Source organism: Erithacus rubecula (assembly GCF_903797595.1).
Source record: "Erithacus rubecula genome assembly, contig: scaffold_524_arrow_ctg1, whole genome shotgun sequence".
NCBI lineage: Eukaryota > Metazoa > Chordata > Aves > Passeriformes > Muscicapidae > Erithacus > Erithacus rubecula.
In genome coordinates, this window is record NW_027635814.1 from 17177 (window position 1) to 38616 (window position 21440).

The window sequence follows — 21440 nt, forward strand, 5'->3', positions numbered from 1 at the left end:
CAATTTAGAGGAGGGGTCCCTAAGGAGGAGGGCTCGGTGATTTAGGGGAGGGGTCACCAAGGAGGAGGAGGAGGGCTCGGTGGATTTAGGGGAGGGGTCCCTAAGGAGGAGGGGGCGGTGATTTAGGGGAGGGGTCTGTGGATTTAGGGGAGGGGTCAGTGATTTAGGGGTGGGGTCCCCAAGGAGGAGGGGCCGGTGGATTTAGGGGAGGGGTCCCACGGGGAGGGGGAGGATGGTCCCTCCCCCCTCCATCGGATCCACCCCATGGGGGGGGGGAGGGGAGGGGGGTGCGGGGGGTGGGTGGTCTCTCCCAGAATCCTTTGCGTCCCATTTATATTTGCTTGGGGGCTGACCCCGCTCCCATCCCGCCCCGCGGCCCCGGGGCCTGTCGGGATACCCCGATTTCGGGGGGGGGTCGGGGGGGCTCTCGTGCGAGGGAAAGCGGCTTAGGCACGCGCTGAGCCGCTTATGCTAATTATAGCGCGGGCCCTTTAAGAGACCCCAACCCCCCCCGTCCCCCCTCGGGGGGTTAATCCAAGGGCGGGGGCGGCGGGGGCGTGGCCACGTCCGCGTGCAGCGCACGAGGGACCCCCAGGACCCCCCAAATATCACACGAGGGACCCCCAGGACCCCCCAGACCCCACAAATGTCACACGAGGGAATCCGAGGACCCCCCCAAGTGTCACAGCAGGGACCCCCAGGAACACCCCTGTGTCACAGCAGGGACCCCTAGGAACACCCCTGTGTCACACGAGGGACCCCCAGGACCCCCCATGTGTCACAGCAGGGACACCCCAATCCCCCAGAGCCCCCCAGCCCCCCTGTGTGTCACACCAAGGATCCCCCAAAAACCCCCCAAATGTCACACGAGGGAATCCCAGGACCCCCCAAGTGTCACAGCAGGGACCCCCAGGATCCCCCCATGTCACACGAGGGACCCCCAGGACCCCCCAAGTGTCACACAAGGGACCCCCAGGAACACCCCTGTGTCACACGAGGGAATCCCTGGACCCCCCAAGTGTCACAGCAGGGACCCCCAGGACCTCCCCATGTCACACAAGGGACCCCCAGGACCCCCCAAGTGTCACAGCAGGGACCCCCAGGACCCCCCCATGTCACACGAGGGAATCCCTGGACCCCCCCATGTCACAGCAGGGACCCCCAGGACCCCCAGACCCACCCCCACCCCAAAATGACACAATCCCTCCAGCACCACCCAGTCCCCCCAGTGACCCCCCCAGCATCCCCCCTCTTTCCCCAGGTACCCCCCACCCCCCAGCCATGGACATCGGCGGCCTGGAGACCGTGGTGGCCAACTCGGCCTATGTGTCGGCGCGCGGGGGCCCGGCCGGCGGCCGCGACCGGCGCTCCAAGGCGCGGCTGCGCCTGCCGCACATCTCGCAGTGCGAGGCCCTGCGCGCCCAGCTGGCCGGCGCCGCCCAGAACGGGGGTCCCGCGGCGCCGGCCGGCCGCGGGCAGGAGGGCGAGCGGGAGGGCTCGTTCCGCTGGCAGTGCGTGGAGCAGCCCATCGGCAAGCTGCTCTTCCGCCGCTTCCTGGAGGGGGCGCCGCAGTTCGCCGCCGCGGGGGCGCTGTGGGCCGCCATCGAGGCCTACGAGCAGAGCGAGGACGCCGACAGGGAGGGCTCGGCCAAGCGGCTGCGCAGCCGGTTCTTCACGCCGGGAGGGGCCGAGCACTGCGGGTTCCTCAGCGCGGCGGCCACGGCCCCGCCCGCAGGTGAGGGGGAGGGGGTGGGCGGCAAGATGGAGGATGTGGCACTGACATGGTTGACATGGCGCCAATATGGCGGCTGACATGGCTGACACAGTTCCAATATGGCGGCTGACATGGCTGACACAGATCCAATATGGCGGACATGACACCAACATGGCTGACATGGCTCCAATATGGCGGCTGACATGGCTGACACAGATCCAATATGGCGGCTGTGACACTGACATGACAGACATGGCGCCAATATGGCGGCTGACATGGCTGACACAGATCCAATATGGCGGCTGTGACACTGGCACAGCTTCAATATGGCGGACATGACATTGACGTGGCTGACATAGCTCCAATATGGCGGCTGTGACACTGACACTTATCCAATATGGCGGCTGACATGGCTGACACAGCTCCAATATGGCGGCTGTGACACTGACATGGCTGACACAGATCCAATATGGCGGCTGTGACACTGACACAGATCCAATATGGCGGCTGTGACACTGACACTTATCCAATATGGCGGCTGACATGGCTGACACAGATCCAATATGGCAGATGTGACACTGACATGGCTGACACAGCTCCAATATGGCGGCTGGGACACTGACATGGATGACACAGCTCCAATATGGCAGCTGGGACATTGACATGGCTGACACAGCTCCAATATGGCGGCTGTGACACTGACACAGCTCCGATATGGCGGCTGTGACACTGACATGACAGACATGGCGCCAATATGGCGGCTGACATGGCTGACACGGCTACAATATGGCGGACATGACACTGACATGGCTGACACAGATCCAATATGGCAGCTGTGACACTGACAGGGCTCCAATATGGCGGCTGTGACACTGACATGGCTCCAATATGGCGGCTGTGACACTGACAGGGCTGGCACAGCTTCAATATGGGAGCCGTGGGGTGACATGGATGACACAGCTCTAATATGGTGGACATGACACCAACATGGCTGACACAGCTCCAATATGGTGGACATGACACCAACATGGCTGACACGGCTCCAATATGGCGGCTGACATGGCTGACACAAATCCAATATGGCGGATGTGACACTGACACAGCTCCAATATGGTGGACATGACACCAACATGGCTGACACGGCTCCAATATGGCTGACACAGCAATCAATATGGGGGATTTGCCACAAATATGGCGGACATGACACCAACATGGCGGACATGATGCCCCAATGGCAGCCATGACACCCCAATGGCAGCCATGACACCCCAATGGCGGCCATGACACCCCAATGGCAGCCATGACACCCTAATGGCAGCCATGACACCCCAATGGCGGCCATGACACCCCAATGGCGGCCGTGACACCCCAATGGCGGCCATGACACCCCAATGGCGGCCATGACACCCCAATGGCGGCCATGACACCCCAATGGCGGCCATGACACCCCAACAGCAGCCATGACACCCCAATGGTGGCCATGATAATGTCAGCAGCCATGACACCCTAATGGCAGCCATGATGGTATTGGCAGCCATGACACCCTAATGGCAGCCATGACACTCTAATGGCGGCCATGCCACCCCAACTGCAGCCATGACACCCTAATGGCGGCCATGACACCCCAATGGCAGCCATGACACCCCAATGGTGTCCCTGATCCCTTTGGCAGCCATGCCACCCCACTGGCGGCCATGACACCCCAACAGCAGCCATGACACCCCAATGGCGGCCATGACACCCCAATGGCGGCCATGCCACCCCACCGGCGGCCATGACACCCCAATGGCGGCCATGACACCCCAATGGCGGCCATTATAATGTCAGCAGCCATGACACCCCAATGACGGCCATGACACCCCAATGGCAGCCATGACACCCCAACAGTGGCCATGACACCCCAATGGCGGCCATGACACCCCAACAGCGGCCATGACACCCCAATGGCGGCCATGACACCCTAATGGCAGCCATGACACCCCACCGGTGGCCATGACACCCCAATGGCAGCCATGACACCCCACCGGTGGCCATGACACCCCAATGGCGGCCATGACACCCCAATGGCGGCCATGACATTCTAATGGCGGCCATGACACCCCAATGGCGGCCATGACACCCCAATGGCAGCCATGACACCCCAACGGCAGCCATGCCACCCCACCGGCGGCCATGACACCCCAATGGCAGCCATGACACCCTAATGGCGGCCATGACACCCCAATGGCAGCCATGACACCCCAATGGCGGCCATGACACCCCAACGGCAGCCATGACACCCCAACGGCAGCCATGACACTCTAATGGCGGCCATGACACCCCAATGGCAGCCATGACACCCCAATGGAGGCCATGACACCCCAACGGCAGCCATGACACCCCAATGGCAGCCATGACACTCTAATGGTGGCCATGACACCCCAACGGCAGCCATGACACCCCAACGGCAGCCATGACACCCCAACGGCGGCCATGACACCCCAATGGCGGCCATGACACCCCAATGGCAGCCATGATAATGACAGCAGCCATGACACCCCAATGGTGGCCATGACACTCTAATGGCAGCCATGACACCCCAATGGCAGCCATGACACCCCAATGGTGGCCATGATAATGTCAGCAGCCATGCCACCCTAATGGCGGCCATGCCACCCCACCGGCGGCCATGACACCCCTCCCCTCCCGCAGGCTCCCCTCCCCCCAGCGACGCCTTCGCGCCGGCGCGCCGGGAGCTGCTGGCGCACCTGGAGGCGGCGGCCTGGGCGCCGTACCGCGCCTCGCCCGAGTTCGGCCGCTTCGTGCAGTTCAAGTGGCTCGAGGGCCAGGCCGTGGGCGCCGACGCCTTCGTGGAGTTCCGCGTGCTGGGCAAGGGCGGCTTCGGCGAGGTCTGCGCCTGCCAGCGCCGCGCCACCGGCAAGATGTACGCCAACAAGCGCCTCAACAAGAAACGCCTCAAGAAGCGCAACGGATACGAGGTGAGCTGCGCCCAGCGACCCCAGGGTGTCCCCTGGGTGTCCCCTGGGTGTCCCCTGGGTGTCCCCTGGGTGTCCCCTGGGTGTCCCCTGGGTGTCCCTGTGAACCCAGGGTGTCCCCAGAGTGTCCCCAGGGTGTCCCCAGGGTGTCCCTGTGAACCCAGGGTGTCCCCAGAGTGTCCCCAGGGTGTCCCCAGGGTGTCCCCAGAGTGTCCCCAGGGTGTCCCTGTGAACCCAGGGTGTCCCCAGGGTGTCCCCAGGGTGTCCCCAGAGTGTCCCTGTGAACCCAGGGTGTCCCCAGGGTGTCCCCAGGGTGTCCCCTGGGTGTCCCCAGAGTGTCCCCAATGTGTCCCCAGGGTGTCCCCAGGGTGTCCCCAGAGTGTCCCCAGGGTGTCCCAGGGTGTCCCCAGAGTGTCCCCAGGGTGTCCCCAGGGTGTCCCCAGAGTGTCCCCAGAGTGTCCCCAGGGTGTCCCCAGAGTGTCCCCAGGGTGTCCCCAGGGTGTCCCCAGAGTGTCCCCAGGGTGTCCCCAGAGTGTCCCCAGGGTGTCCCTAGAATGTCCCCAGGGTGTCCCCAGGGTGTCCCCAGAGTGTCCCCAGGGTGTCCCTGTGAACCCAGGGTGTCCCCAGGGTGTCCCCAGGGTGTCCCCAGGGTGTCCCCAGAGTGTCCCCAGGGTGTCCCCAGAGTGTCCCCAGGGTGTCCCCAGGGTGTCCCCAGGGTGTCCCCAGAGTGTCCCCAGGGTGTCGCCAGGGTGTCCCTGTGAACCCAGGGTGTCCCCAGGGTGTCCCCAGGGTGTCCCCAGGTTGTCCGCAGGGTGTCCCCAGAGGTGTCCCTTTGTCCCCTCAGTGGTGCTGCTGTGCTCGTGGGTGTCCCTCTGTCCCCTCAGATGTCCCTCTGTCCCTGTGGCTGTCCCTTGGCGTGTGCCAGCTGCATGTCCATGTCCCTGTCCCTGTCCCTATCCCTGGTGGTGCCATCCCATGTCCCCACAGTGTCCCCTGGTGTCCCCACGGTGTCCCCTGGTGTCCCCAATGTGTCCCCAATGTGTCCCTGGTGTCCCCAATGTGTCTCCACGGTGTCCCCAATGTGTCCCCTGGTGTCCCCAATGTGTCCCTGGTGTCCCAGGCGGCGCTGGTGGAGAAGCGGATCCTGGCGCGTGTCCACAGCCGCTTCATCCTGTCCCTATCCCTGGTGGTGCCATCCCATGTCCCCAGTGTGTCCCCACGGTGTCCCCTGGTGTCCCTGGTGTCCCCAATGTGTCCCTGGTGTCACAGGCGGCGCTGGTGGAGAAGCAGATCCTGGCGCGTGTCCACAGCCGCTTCATCCTGTCCCTATCCCTGGTGGTGCCATCCCATGTCCCCAATGTGTCCCCAATGTGTCCCCAATGTGTCCCTGGTGTCCCAGGCGGCGCTGGTGGAGAAGCGGATCCTGGCGCGCGTCCACAGCCGCTTCATCGTCTCGCTGGCCTGCGCCTTCCAGACCAAGACCGACCTCTGCCTCGTCATGACCATCATGAACGGCGGCGACCTGCGGTACCAGCACTGGGGACACTGGGGACACTGGGGACACTGGGGACACTGGGGACACTGGGGTGACATCCCCTGGATGTCCCCAATGTCCTCTCTGTCCCCAATGTCCCCAAATGTCTCCAAATTACCCCAATGTCCTCAATGTTCCTGATGTCCCTGATGTCCCCAATGTCCCCAGTGTCCTCCTGCTGTCACCAGTGTCCCCAATCCCCCCAATGTCCCCACTGTCCCCAATGTCCCCGATATCCCCCATGTCCCCAATGTCCTCATGTCCCCATGTCCTCAGTATCCCCCAGTGTCCCCACTTGCCCCAATGTCCCCGATGTCCCCGATGTCCCTGATGTCCCCAATGTCCCCCATGTCCCCAATGTCCCCAATGTCCCCAATCCCCCCAATGTCCCCCGATGTCCCCAATGTCCCCCATGTCCCCAATGTCCCCCATGTCCCCCATGTCCCCAATGTCCCCAATGTCCCCCAATGTCCCCCAATGTCCCCCATGTCCCCCATGTCCCCCATGTCCCCCATGTCCCCCATGTCCCCGATGTCCCCCAATGTCCCCCAATGTCCCCCAATGTCCCCAATCCCCCCAATGTCCCCCGATGTCCCCCATGTCCCCCATGTCCCCAATGTCCCCCATGTCCCCCAATGTCCCCCATGTCCCCCATGTCCCCAATGCCCCCCATGTCCCCCAATGTCCCCCATGTCCCCCATGTCCCCAATGTCCCCAATGTCCCCCACGTCCCCATGTCCCCCATGTCCCCCATGTCCCCCATGTCCCCCAATGTCCCCAATGTCCCCCACGTCCCCATGTCCCCCATGTCCCCCATGTCCCCCATGTCCCCCATGTCCCCCATGTCCCCATGTCCCCATGTCCCCCATGTCCCCCATGTCCCCCATGTCCCCATGTCCCCATGTCCCCCATGTCCCCATGTCCCCCATGTCCCCCATGTCCCCAATGTCCCCCAATGTTCCCGATGTCCCCAATGTCCTCCATGTCCCCAATGTCCCCGAATGTCCCCAATGTCCCCGAATGTCCCCAATGTCCCCAATGTCCCCCATGTCCCCATGTCCCCCATGTCCCCCATGTCCCCCATGTCCCCAATGTCCCCCAATGTTCCCGATGTCCCCAATGTCCCCCACGTCCCCATGTCCCCCATGTCCCCAGGTACCACATCTACAACGTGGACGAGGAGAACCCCGGGTTCGCGGAGCCGCGGGCGGTTTTCTACACGGCGCAGATCCTGCTGGGGCTGGAGCACCTGCACCAGCACCGCATCGTCTACCGGGACCTGAAACCAGAGAACGTGCTGCTGGATGACGCTGGTGACAGCGGGGACACGGGGGACTGGGGACAGGGGGGGATACTGGGGACATTGGGGACATTGGGGACATTGGGGGGATTGGGGACATTGGGGACATTGGGGGGATTGGGGACATTGGGAACATGGGGGCATTGGGGACACTGGGGGGATTGGGGACATTGGGGACACTGGGGACACTGGGGACATGGGGGGATATTGGGGACACTGGGGGGATTGGGGACATTGGGGACATGGGGGCATTGGGGGCACTGGGGACATGGGGGGATATTGGGGACACAGAGACATGGGGACATGGGGACACGGGGACATTGGGGACACTGGGGACATGGGGGGATATTGGGGACACTGGGGGGATTGGGGACATTGGGGACACGGGGACATTGGGGACATTGTGGACATGGGGGGATTGGGACACTGGGGACACAGGGGGCATTGGGGACAGTGGGGACATTGGGGACGTGGGGACAGTGGGGACATTGGGACACGGGGACATGGGGATATGGGGAGATTGGGGACAGGGGACATGGGGACATGGGGGATATATGGGGACATGGGGGGATTGGGGATACTGGGAACATTGGGGGATATTGGGGAGACAGGGACATGGGGACATGGGGGGATTGGGGACATTGGGGACACTGGGGACATTGGGGAAACTTGGGGACATTGGGGACAGCAGGGGGACAATGGGAACGTTTGGGGGGGATTTGGGACATTGGGGACATGCAGGGATTGAGGACACTGGGGACATTGGGGACATTGGGGACATTGTGGGGCATTGGGGTCATGGTGGGGACAAAATCAACGTGTGTGGCACCAGCACAGTGGCTGTGGGGACACCATGGGGACACTGGGGACACTGGGGACACCATGAGGACATTGGGGACATGGGGGACACAGGGGACACCATGGGGACATTGGGGACACTTGTCACTGGTGGTCACTGGTGGTCACTGGTGCCCAGGCCACGTCCGCCTGTCCGACATGGGCTTGGCCGTGGAGCTCAAGGACGGAGAGGACAAAACGCGCGGCTACGCCGGGACCCCAGGTGGGGACAGGGACACTGGGACACTGGGGACACTGGGGACACTGGGGGGACACTGGGGACACTGGGGACACTGGGGACATTGGGGGGACACTGGGGACACTGGGGGGACACTGGGGGCACTGGGGACATTGGGGACACTGGGGGGACACTGGGGACACTGGGGGCACTGCGGGGGGACACTGGGGGCACTGGGGACACTGGGGGGTCACTGGGGGGACACTGGGGACACTGGGGACATTGGGGGGACATTGGGGACACTGGGGACACACGGGGACATTGGGGGGGCACTGGGTGTAGTGAGGACAAGGGAAGCCCCGTCAATCACCCGAGTCCCCTCCTCCCGATATCTGTGTCCCCCCTGTGTCACCTGAGTGTCCCCAGTGTCACCTGTGTTCTTCCCTGTGTCACTTGAGTCACCTCCATGTCACCTGGGTCACCCCCAATGTCCTCTTGTCCCCCTCAATGTCTTCTGTCCCTGTCCCCTCACTGTCTCCTGTCCCCTGGATGTCCCCTGTCCCCTCCAGATGTCCCCTCTCTGTCCCTTGTCCTATCCCTGTCCCCTCACTGTCCCTGTCCCTGTCCCCTCACTGTCCCTGTTCCCTCAGTGTCCCCTCACTGTCCCTGTCCTGTCCCCTCACTGTCCCCTCACTGTCCCTGTTCCCTCACTGTCCCCTCACTGTCCCTGTCCTGTCCCCTCACTGTCCCTGTCCTGTCCCCTCACTGTCCCCTCACTGTCCCCTGTCCTGTCCCCTCACTGTCCCCTCAGTGTCCCCTGCCCTGTCCCCTCACAGTCCCCTCACTGTCCCCTGTCCTGTCCCCTCACTGTCCCCTCAGTGTCCCCTGCCCTGTCCCCTCACTGTCCCCTGTCCTGTCCCCTCACTGTCCCCTCATTGTCCCCTCACTGTCCCCTCACTGTCCCGTCCTGTCCCCTCACTGTCCCCTGTCCTGTCCCCTCAGTGTCCCCTCATTGTCCCCTCACTGTCCCCTGTCCTGTCCCCTCACTGTCCCCTCACTGTCCCCTCACTATCCCCTGTCCTGTCCCCTCATTGTCCCCTCACTGTCCCCTGTCCTGTCCCCTCATTGTCCCCTCACTGTCCCCTCACTGTCCCCTCAGTGTCCCTATCCCTGTCCCTGTCCCCTCACTGTCCCTATCCCTGTCCCCTCACTGTCCCTGTCCCCTGTCCTGTCCCCTCACTGTCCCCTCACTGTCCCCTGTCCTGTCCCCTCACAGTCCCCTCATTGTCCCCTCACTGTCCCCTCACTGTCCCCTGTCCTGTCCCCTCATTGTCCCCTCAGTGTCCCCTCACTGTCCCCTGTCCTGTCCCCTCATTGTCCCCTCGTTGTCCCCTCACTGTCCCCTCACTGTCCCCTGTCCTGTCCCCTCACTGTCCCCTGCCCTGTCCCCTCACTGTCCCCTCACTGTCCCCTGTCCTGTCCCCTCACTGTCCCCTCAGTGTCCCCTGCCCTGTCCCCTCACTGTCCCCTCATTGTCCCCTCACTGTCCCCTCATTGTCCCCTCACTGTCCTCTGTCCTGTCCCCTCATTGTCCCCTCAGTGTCCCCTCACTATCCCCTGTCCTGTCCCCTCATTGTCCCCTCACTGTCCTCTGTCCTGTCCCCTCACTGTCCCCTCACTGTCCCCTCACTCTCCCCTGTCCTGTCCCCTCATTGTCCCCTCAGTGTCCCCTCACTCTCCCCTGTCCTGTCCCCTCACTGTCCCCTCACTGTCCCCTCATTGTCCCCTCAGTGTCCCCTCACTGTCCCCGCAGGGTTCATGGCCCCCGAGCTGCTCAAGAACGAGGATTACGATTTCTCCGTCGATTATTTCACGCTGGGGGTGACGGTTTACGAGATGCTGGAGGCCAAGGGTCCCTTCCGCCGGCGGGGGGAGAAGGTGACCCCCACCCCAGTAACCCCCAGTGCATCCCAGTGCATCCCAGTAACCATGGGAACCCCCAGGAACACCCCCAGGAACGTCTCAGGGCTCCCAAAAACCTCCCAAGGACCACCAGGAGCTCCCCAAAATTCATCCAAGGGCTCCCAAACCTCCCCCCCCCAGGACCCTGAGAAAATCCCAAGAACCTCCAGGAGCCCCCTCAAGGCCGTCAGAAACACCAAAAATTTAAATAAACTCCCCAGAGAAATCCCCAAAACCTCAAAGAAACACTCCCAGAACCCCCCAAAAATCTCCAGTGGGACTCCAAGGATCCCCAGAACCCCCCAAAAAACTAGACCTCCAGAAACACCAAAATTTCTGATAAACCCCCAAAGAAATCCCCAAAACCACAAAGAAACCCTCCCAGGACTCCCAAAACCCTCCAAAAATCTCCAGTGGGACTCCAAGGATCTCCAGAACCCTCCAAAAAACTCCAAGAAAACCCCCAAGACCTCCAGAAACACCAAAATTTCCGATAAACCCCCAAAGAACCCTCCCCCAGGACCCTCATAACCCTCCCAAAAACCTCAAACACCCCCCCAAATATCATCAGAATCCCCCCAAGAACCTCGAGTGGAACCCCAAGGACCCCCAGAACTCCCCCAAAGACCTCCAAGAGCCCTCCCAAGACCTCCAGAAACACCAAAATTTCCAATAAACCCCCCAAAGAAACTTCCCAAGATCTTCAGAACCCCCCCCCCCAGAACCTCCCCAAGGACCCTCAGAACCCCCCAAAACCTCCAAGAAATGCTCCCAGGACGCTGAGAACTCCCCCAAGAACCTCCAACAAGAGCCCCAGACCCCCCCCAAATCCCCCCCAAGGACCCCCCGGCTTTGGGCAGGTGGAGAACAAGGAGGTGACGCGGCGCATCCTGCACGACCCCGTGTCCTACTCGGGCAAGTTCAGCGCGGCGGCGCGCGACGCCTGCGAGGGGCTGCTGGCCAAGGACCCCCAGAGCCGGCTGGGCTTCCGCGGCGGCGACTGCGCCCAGCTCAAAGCACAGCCCTTCTTCAAGGGCATCAACTGGGGGCGCCTGGAGGCCGGTAAGGCCCGCGGGGGGACGAGGGGGGCGGGGTGGTCAGGAGTTGGGGTCTTTGTTGGGTGTTGGGTGGTCAAGAGTTGGGGTCTCCATTGGGTGTTGGGTGGTCAAGAGTTGGGGTCTTCGTTGGGAGTTGGGTGGTCAAGAGTTGGGGTCTTCGTTGGGTGTTGGGTGGTCAAGAGTTGGGGTCTTTGTTGGGAGTTGGGTGGTCAAGAGTTGGGGTCTCCATTGGGTGTTGGGTGGTCAAGAGTTGGGGTCTTCGTTAGGAGTTGGGTGGTCAAGAGTTGGGGTCTTTGTTGGGAGTTGGGTGGTCAAGAGTTGGGGTCTCCGTTGGGTGTTGGGTGGTCAAGAGTTGGGGTCTCCATTGGGTGTTGGGTGGTCAAGAGTTGGGGGTCTTTGTTGGGAGTTGGGTGGTCAAGAGTTGGGGTCTTCATTGGGTGTTGGGTGGTCAAGAGTTGGGGTCTTCGTTGGGAGTTGGGTGGTCAAGAGTTGGGGTCTTTGTTGGGTGTTGGGTGGTCAAGAGTTGGGGTCTTTGTTGGGAGTTGGGTGGTCAAGAGTTGGGGTCTCCATTGGGTGTTGGGTGGTCAAGAGTTGGGGTCTTCGTTAGGAGTTGGGTGGTCAAGAGTTGGGGTCTTTGTTGGGAGTTGGGTGGTCAAGAGTTGGGGTCTCCGTTGGGTGTTGGGTGGTCAAGAGTTGGGGTCTCCATTGGGTGTTGGGTGGTCAAGAGTTGGGGTCTCCATTGGGTGTTGGGTGGTCAAGAGTTGGGGTCTTCGTTGGGAGTTGGGTGGTCAAGAGTTGGGGTCTTCGTTGGGTGTTGGGTGGTCAAGAGTTGGGGTCTTCGTTGGGAGTTGGGTGGTCAAGAGTTGGGGTCTTTGTTGGGAGTTGGGTGGTCAAGAGTTGGGGTCTTAGTTGGGTGTTGGGTGGTCAAGAGTTGGGGTCTCCATTGGGTGTTGGGTGGTCAAGAGTTGGGGTCTTCGTTGGGAGTTGGGTGGTCAAGAGTTGGGGTCTTCGTTGGGAGTTGGGTGGTCAAGAGTTGGGGTCTCCATTGGGTGTTGGGTGGTCAAGAGTTGGGGTCTCCGTTGGGAGTTGGGTGGTCAAGAGTTGGGGTCTTTGTTGGGAGTTGGGTGGTCAAGAGTTGGGGTCTCCGTTGGGTGTTGGGTGGTCAAGAGTTGGGGTCTCCATTGGGTGTTGGGTGGTCAAGAGTTGGGGTCTTCGTTGGGAGTTGGGTGGTCAAGAGTTGGGGTCTTCGTTGGGTGTTGGGTGGTCAAGAGTTGGGGTCTTCGTTGGGAGTTGGGTGGTCAAGAGTTGGGGTCTCCATTGGGTGTTGGGTGGTCAAGAGTTGGGGTCTCCATTGGGTGTTGGGTGGTCAAGAGTTGGGGTCTTCGTTGGGTGTTGGGTGGTCAAGAGTTGGAGTTTCTGTTGGGTTTTGGGGTCTTCATTGGGTGGTCAAGAGTTGGAGTTTCTGTTGGGTTTTGGGGTCTTCATTGGGTGGTCAAGAGTTGGAGTTTCTGTTGGGTTTTGGGGTCTTCATTGGGTGGTCAAGAGTTGGAGTTTCTGTTGGGTTTTGGGGTTTTTGTTGGGTTTTGGGTGGTCAAGAGTTGGGGTCTTCGTTGGGTTTTGGGGTCTCCATTGGATTTCGGAGTCTCCTTTGGCTCCTGGATGTTCCTGTGGTTACTGGGTTATACTGGGCTATACTGGGCTATACTGGGCTATACTGGGTTATACTGGGTTATACTGGGCTATACTGGGCTATACTGGGTTATACTGGGTTATACTGGGTTATACTGGGCTATACTGGGTTATACTGGGTTATACTGGGTTATACTGGGCTATACTGGGTTATACTGGGATATACTGGGCTGTACTGGGCTATACTGGGCTGTACTGGGATATACCGAGGGGTTCCCAGACCTCCCTGCCATAACCCCCAAAATAACGAGGTACCCCCAAAAAAACGAGGCACCCCCAAAAAAACGGGGCACCCCCAAAAAAACGGGGTAACCCAAAAAAACGGGGTAACCCCTAAATAACGGAGTGCCCCCAGAATAACGGGGTAACCCCTAAAATAACGGGGTACCCCCAAAAAAACGGGGATACCCCCAAAAAAACGGGGTAACCCCTAAAATAACGGGGTACCCCCAAAACAACGCGGTGCCCCCAGAATAAGGGGGTGCCCCCAAAATAACGGGGTGCCCCCAAAGTAACGGTGTACCCCCAAAATAACGGTGTACCCCCAAAATAACGGGGTAACCCCCAAAATAACGGGGTACCCCCAAAACAACGCGGTGCCCCCAGAATAACGGGGTGCCCCCAAAATAACGGGGATACCCCCAAAATAACGGGGCACCCCCTAAATTAACGGGGTGTCCCCAAAGTAACGGGGTAACCCCCAAAATAACGGGGTACCCCCAAAACAACGCGGTGCCCCCAGAATAAGGGGGTGCCCCCAGAATAACGGGGATACCCCCAAAATAACGAGGTACCCCCAAAGTAACGGTGTACCCCCAAAACAACGGGGTGCCCCCCTCCCCCAGGGCTGGTGCCCCCCCCGTTCGTGCCGGACCCACGCGTGGTTTACGCCAAGGACCTGGAGGACGTGGGCGCCTTCTCGACGGTGAAGGGTGTGGAGCTGGACGGGGCGGACGCGGCGCTGGGCGACGCCTTCGCCTCGGGCACGGTGCCCATCCCCTGGCAGGAGGAGCTGATCGAGACCGGCGTCTTCGAGGAGCTCAACGTCTGGGGGGCTCCGGGGACGCTGCCCCCCGACCTGGACCCCAGCGCGGCCGGGGGGGCGGCGGGGGGGAAATCCTCCACCTGTAGGTTGTTGTGAGGGGAGGGGGCGCGCCCCGGAATTGTGGGGGGCGGGGGGTGGTTGGTGTGAGAGGGATGAGAACGTGGTTTTTGGGGGGGGTGGGTGGATGAGTGGGGTTACAGCCAGAAATTTGGGGGGGGGGTTGTTGGTGTGAGAGGGATTACAGCCAGAAATTTGGGGGGGTGCGGTTGGTGTGAGAGGGATTACAGCCAGAAATTTGGGGGGGTGCGGTTGGTGTGAGAGGGATTACAGCCAGAAATTTGGGGGGGTACGGTTGGTGTGAGTGGATCACAACCCGAAATTTTGGGGGAGACACCTGTTATGAGTGGAATTGCACCATGAAATTTTGGGGTGGGTGGTTGGTGTGAGAGGGATTACAGCCAGAAATTTGGGGGGGTGCGGTTGGTGTGAGAGGGATTACAGCCAGAAATTTGGGGGGGTGCGGTTGGTGTGAGAGGGATTGCACCCCGAAATTTGGGGGGGGGGGGATTGTTGGTGTGAGAGGGATTGCACCCCGAAATTTTGGGGGGTACGGTTGGTGTGAGTGGATCACAACCCGAAATTTTGGGGGAGACACCTGTTATGAGTGGAATTGCACCCCGAAATTTTGGGAGGTGGTTGGTGTGAGAGGGATTGCACCCCGAAATTTGAGGGGGGTGGTTGGTGTGAGAGGGATTGCACCCCGAAATTTGGGGGGGGGGGGTTGTTGGTGTGAGAGGGATTGCACCCCGAAATTTGGGGGGGTGGTTGGTGTGAGAGGGATTGCACCCCGAAATTTTGGGGGGTGGTTGGTGTGAGAGGGATTGCACCCCGAAATTTTGGGGGGTGGTTGGTGTGAGAGGGATTGCACCCCGAAATTTGGGGGGGTGGTTGGTGTGAGAGGGATTGCACCCCGAAATTTTGGGGAGATGGTTGCTGTGAGTGGGATTGGGGGGGAGGATACCCCAAAAAATGGGGGGGATTCTGCCCCGGGGTGGGGGGAGGGCTCCAAAAATTGGGGTGTCCCCACAGGAGGATCAGAATTGGGGTCCCCCCCCCTTTTTTGGGGGTGTCTGGAATTTGGGGGGGAGACAAAACCGCGGAATCCCCCCAGGATCCCCAAAATCCAACGCCCCCCCCCCCAAAAAAGGAGACACCCCCAAAAATTGGAGTCCCGCCCCTCCCCCCCCTCCTCAGCTCGGTGCCACCTTGGGGGGGGACACAACAGCCCCCCCAAAACGGACCCCTTGGGGGGGTCCCCAAATTTACCTCATGTCCCCTCCCCCCCCCGTGACCCAGGGACACCTTTTGGGACCCCCCGAAAAAAGGGGGGACCCCTCCCCCCCCAGAAGGGGGGTTCCCCTTCCCCTCCCCCTTTGGTGTACAATAAATCGTGATTGTTGCTGCTCCGAGGGGGGGTCTGGATTTGGGGACCCCCCGATGTCCCCAAAGTGCCACCGCCAATGGGAACCGCCCCCCCACAGTGTCACCAATGTCCCCAACGCCCCCCGTGTCCCCCCAACACCCCGATGTCCCCAAATGTCCCCAAATGTCCCCAATGTCCCCAATGCCCTCAATGTCCCTGTTGTCCCCAATGTCCCCAAATGTCCCCAGTGTCCCCAATGCCCTCAATGTCCCCAATGTCCCCAAATGTCCCCAATGTCCCCAATGTCCCCAATGTCCCCAAATGTCCCCAATGTCCCCAATGTCCCCAATGTCCCCAATGTCCCCAAATGTCCCCAATGTCCCCAAATGTCCCCAATGTCCCCAGTGTCCCCAATGTCCCCAATGTGTCCCCAACCTCCCCGATGTCCCCAATGTCCCCAAATGTCCCCAATGTGTCCCCAAATGTCCCCAATGTGTCCCCAACCTCCCCAATGCCCTCAATGTCCCCAATGTCCCCAATGCCCTCAATGTCCCCAAATGTCCCCAATGTCCCCAATGCCCTCAATGTCCCCAATGTCCCCAATGTCCCCAAGGCCAGCTCAGCTCTACGGTGTTTATTGGCGTCTCTAACACTCACTGATGCAGATAAATAGTGGACATTTGTCACCGCCGCCACCCCCCCGCGGGGACACCCCGGGGACCCCCCGCCACCCCCGCGGGGACCCCTCCCCCACAGGGACCCCCCCCGAGGGGGCCACCCGGGAGGGGACACGCGGGGGGGGGGGGGTGGGGACATCCATGGGGACACCCCGGTGGGGACAGGGCCACCCCCTTGGGGACATCCCAGTGGGGACACTCCTTTTTGGTGCCACCCCCTTTTATTGGGGGACACCACCACCCAGTGACGTCACCACCGAGGTCACCCCAATGGGGTCCCCATTTTGGGGCCACCCCCGCCCCTCCCCCGCTGTCCCCAAGGTCCCCCCTCCCCCTCCGTTTTGTTTTGCCACTTTTCCCCGTTTTCGTTCCTTTTTTTGCCTTTTTTTTTTTTTTGTTTTTCCCCCTAAAGTGCGGTCGGGGGGAGGGAGGGGGAGGGGACATTGGTGGTGGGGGAGGGGCGGCGCGTGTGGGGTGGGGGAGGGGCGGGGGGGGTCAGTCAGTAGCAAACGCGGCCACGAAAGTGCAAAAGGGGGGAGGGGCCGCGGGGGGAGGGGGAGGGGAGGGGGCCTCGCACGAGGATTCGCTCGATCAGACGGGATTTGCACGAGGATTGTCCTTGCACGGGGATTTGCACGAGGATTTGCTCACTCACACGTGGGATTTGCACGAGGATGGGGCTTTGAGTGAAGCAAATCCTTGCACGAGGATGATCCTTGCACAAAAACAATCCTTGCACGAGGAAAATCCCTTGCACGAGGAAAATCCCTTGCACGAGGATTTGCCCTTGCACGGGAACAATCTTTGCACGAGGATTGTCCTTGCACGAGGATCCTCACACGAGGATTTGCTCACTCAAACACGGGATTTGCACGAGGATGGGACCTTCAATAAAGCCAATCCTTGCACGAGGATGATCCTTGCACAAGGACAGTTTTTGCACGAGGATTTGCTCTCTGGAGTGTGGGGTTTGTGCAAGGACAACCCTTGCACAAGGACAGTTTTTGCACGAGGATGATCCTTGCACGAGGATCCTCACACGAGGATTTGCTCACTCAAACACGGGATTTGCACGAGGATGGGGCTTTGAACAAGGACGATCTTTGCACAAGGATTGTCTTTGCACAAGCATGATCCTTGCATGGGGATCCTTGCACAAGGACAGTTTTTTGCACAAGGATTGTCCTTGCACGAGGATCCTCACACGAGGATTTGCTCACTCAAACACGGGATTTGCACGAGGATGGGACCTTCAATAAAGCCAATCCTTGCACGAGGATGATCCTTGCACAAGGACAGTTTTTGCACGAGGATTTGCTCACTCAAACACGGGATTTGCACGAGGATGGGACCTTGAATGAACCCAATCTTTGCACAAGGACAATATTTGCACAAGGACATCCCTTGCACAAGCATGATCCTTGCACGAGGATGATCCTTGCACAAAAACAATCCTTGCACAAGGAAAATCCCTTGCACGAGGAAAATCCCTTGCACGAGGATTTGCCCTTGCACGGGAACAATCTTTGCACAAGGATTGTCCTTGCACGAGGATCCTCACACGAGGATTTGCTCACTCAAACACGGGATTTGCACGAGGATGGGGCTTTGAACAAGGACGATCTTTGCACAAGGATTGTCTTTGCACAAGCATGATCCTTGCACGGGGATCCTTGCACAAGGACAGTTTTTTGCACAAGGATTGTCCTTGCACGAGGATCCTCACACGAGGATTTGCTCACTCAAACACGGGATTTACACGAGGATGGGACCTTGAATGAACCCAATCCTTGCACAAGGATGATCCTTGCACAAGGACAAGGTTTTGCACGAGGATTTGCTCACTCAAACACGGGATTTGCACGAGGATTTGCCCTTGCACGGGAACAATCTTTGCACGAGGATGATCCTTGCACGAGGATCCTCACACGAGGATTTGCTCACTCACAAGCAGGATTTGCACAAGGATGGGGCCTTGAATGAACCCAATCTTTGCACAAGGACAATATTTGCACAAGGACATCCCTTGCACAAGCATGATCCTTGCACGAGGATTTGCTCTCTGCACTGTGGGGTTTGCACAAGGACAATCCTTGCTTGGGATCAATTTTTGCACAAGGATTTTCTTTGCACGAGGATGATCCTTGCACGAGGATCCTCACACGAGGATTTGCTCACTCAAACACGGGATTTACACGAGGATGGGACCTTCAATAAAGCCAATCCTTGCACGAGGATGATCCTTGCACAAGGACAGTTTTTGCACGAGGATTTGCTCTCTGCAGTGTGGGGTTTGCGCAAGGATCCTCACACGAGGATTTGCTCACTCACACGTGGGATTTGCACGAGGATGGGACCTTGAATGAAGCCAATCCTTGCACAAGGGCAGTTTTTACACAAGGATTTGCCCTTGCACGAGGACAATCCTTGCACAAGGACATTCCTTGCACGAGGATCCTCACACGAGGATTTGCTCACTCACACGTGGGATTTGCACGAGGACGATCCTTGCACAAGGATTTTTGCACGAGGGCGATCCTTGCACGAGGATTTTTGCACGAGAATGATCCTTGCACGAGGATTTTTGCACGAGGATGATCCTTGCACGAGGATTTTTGCACTAGGACGATCCTTGAACGAGAATTTTTGCACGAGGACAATCCTTGCACGAGGATTTTTGCACGAGGATGATCCTTGCACGAGGATTTTTGCACGAGAACGATCCTTGCACGAGGATTTTTGCACGAGGATGATCCTTGCACGAGGATTTTTGCACAAGGACGATCCTTGCACGAGGATTTTTGCACGAGGATGATCCTTGCACGAGGATTTTTGCACAAGGATGATCCTTGCACGAGGATTTTTGCACTAGGACGAGGCTCCCCCCTCGTGCAAAGCCCCTCCCACCCCCGTGCAAGCCCCACCCCCGCACATTGCAGGTGAGTGTGAGTGTGAGTGGGAGTGTGGGGGGGCCTTGCACACTCGTGTGAGGCACAAGGGGGTCAGGGGGGTGTGCAAGGGGAGGGGTCTGCACAGGGACCCAGCCCAGAGCCTTGCACACTCACAGCTGCACAGGAGAGCTCCTTGCACACTCAGGATTGCACAGGGACCCCTTTGCACACTCAGGATTGTACGAGGATCCTCCTTTGCACACTCAGAATTGCACAGGGACCCCTTTGCACACTCACAGCTGCACAGAAGAGCTCCTTGCACACTCAGGATTGCATGGGGAGAATCTTTTGCACACTCAGAATTGCACAGGGAGAGTCCCTTGCACACTCAGAATTGCACAGGGAGAATCCTTTGCACACTCAGAATTGCACAGGGACCCCTTTGCACACTCAGAATTGCACGAGGATCCTCATTTGCACACTCACAACTGCACAAGGAGCCCTTTGCACGCTCAGAATTGCACTGGAAAAGTCTTTTGCACGCTCACCATTGCACAGGGACCCCTTTGCACACCCACAATTGCACGAGGATCCTTTTGCACACCCAGCATTGCACAGGGACCCCTTTGCACACTCACCATTGCACGAGCCCCATCCCTTGCACACTCAGGATTGCCCAAGGAGCCTTTTGCACACCCACAATTGCTCAAGGAGCTTTTTGCACACTCAGGATTGCACAGGGATGCTCCTTTGCACACCCACAATTACACATGGACTGCTTTGCACACTCACAATTGCATGAGGCCCCTCCCTTGCACACTCAGGATTGCCCAAGGATCCTTTTGCACACCCACAATTGCTCAAGGTGCTTTTTGCACGCTCAGGATTGCACAAGGATCCTTTTGCACACTCAGGATTGCACGAGGCCCCTCCCTTGCACACTCAGGGTTGCACAGGGATGCTCCTTTGCACACTCACCATTGCACAAGGATCCTTTTGCACACTCACAGGGACCCCCTTTGCACACTCAGCATTGCACGAGGATCTTTTTGCACACTCAGGGTTGCACAGGGAGAGCTCCTTTGCACACTCACCATTGCATGAATATCTCTTTGCACAGTCACCATTGCACAAAGATCCCCTTTGCACACTCAGGGTTGCACAGGGATGCTCCTTTGCACACTCACCATTGCACGAGGATCCTTTTGCACACTCAGGATTGCACAAGGACCCCCCTTTGCACACTCACCATTGCACGAGGATCCTTTTGCACACTCAGGATTGCACAAGGATCCTTTTGCACACTCAGGATTGCACAAGGACCCCCCTTTGCACACTCACCATTGCACGAGGATCCTTTTGCACACTCAGGATTGCACAAGGATCCTTTTGCACACTCAGGATTGCACAAGGACCCCCCTTTGCACACTCACCATTGCACAAAGACCCCCTTTGCACACTCAGGATTGCACAGGGATGCTCCTTTGCACACTCAGCATTGCACGAGGACCCCCCTTGCACACTCACCATTGCACGAGGATCCTTTTGCACACTCACAGGGACCCCCTTTGCACACTCAGCATTGCACGAGGATCCTTTTGCACACTCAGGATTGCACAAGGACCCCCCTTTGCACACTCACCACTGCACGAGGATCCTTTTGCACACTCAGGATTGCACAAGGACCCCCCTTTGCACACTCACCATTGCACAAAGACCCCCTTTGCACACTCAGGATGGCACAGGGATGCTCCTTTGCACACTCACAATTGCACAGGGACCCCCTTGCACACTCACCATTGCACGAGGATCCTTTTGCACACTCACAATTGCACAGGGACCCCCTTGCACACTCACCATTGCACGAGGATCCTTTTGCACACTCACAGGGACCCCCTTTGCACACTCAGCATTGCACGAGGATCCTTTTGCACACTCAGGATTGCACGAGGCCCCTCCCCTTGCACACTCGCCCCCCCCGCCCCTCCCCCCGCCGGGGGTGCTGGAATGTCGCTGCGATGCCGATAAGGTGCCGAAGGGGGGGGAGGGGAGGGGTGGGGGGTTGGGATTTTGGGGGGGCCCCGGGATAGTGGGGGGGGCCCCGACTCCGGTGGGGGGGAGGGGTCCCTGTGGTGGGGGAGGGGCCCCATTGGGGGT

At 59.4% G+C, this 21440-nt stretch overlaps 1 protein-coding gene across 1 annotated transcript; it reads left to right on the plus strand.

The window, feature by feature from the left end:
• Positions 1 to 1277: 1277 nt before the first annotated feature.
• GRK1 (G protein-coupled receptor kinase 1) lies at positions 1278 to 14388 on the plus strand (the record flags this gene model as incomplete). Its single annotated transcript, XM_079332785.1, has 8 exons — positions 1278 to 1735; positions 4406 to 4692; positions 6089 to 6216; positions 7379 to 7536; positions 8500 to 8583; positions 10352 to 10476; positions 11361 to 11562; positions 14093 to 14388. The coding sequence occupies exons 1-8, from the start codon at positions 1282 to 1284 to the stop codon at positions 14386 to 14388; spliced, it is 1734 nt and encodes a 577-aa protein (XP_079188911.1). The 5' UTR covers positions 1278 to 1281.
• Between the last annotated feature and the right edge of the window lie 7052 nt (positions 14389 to 21440).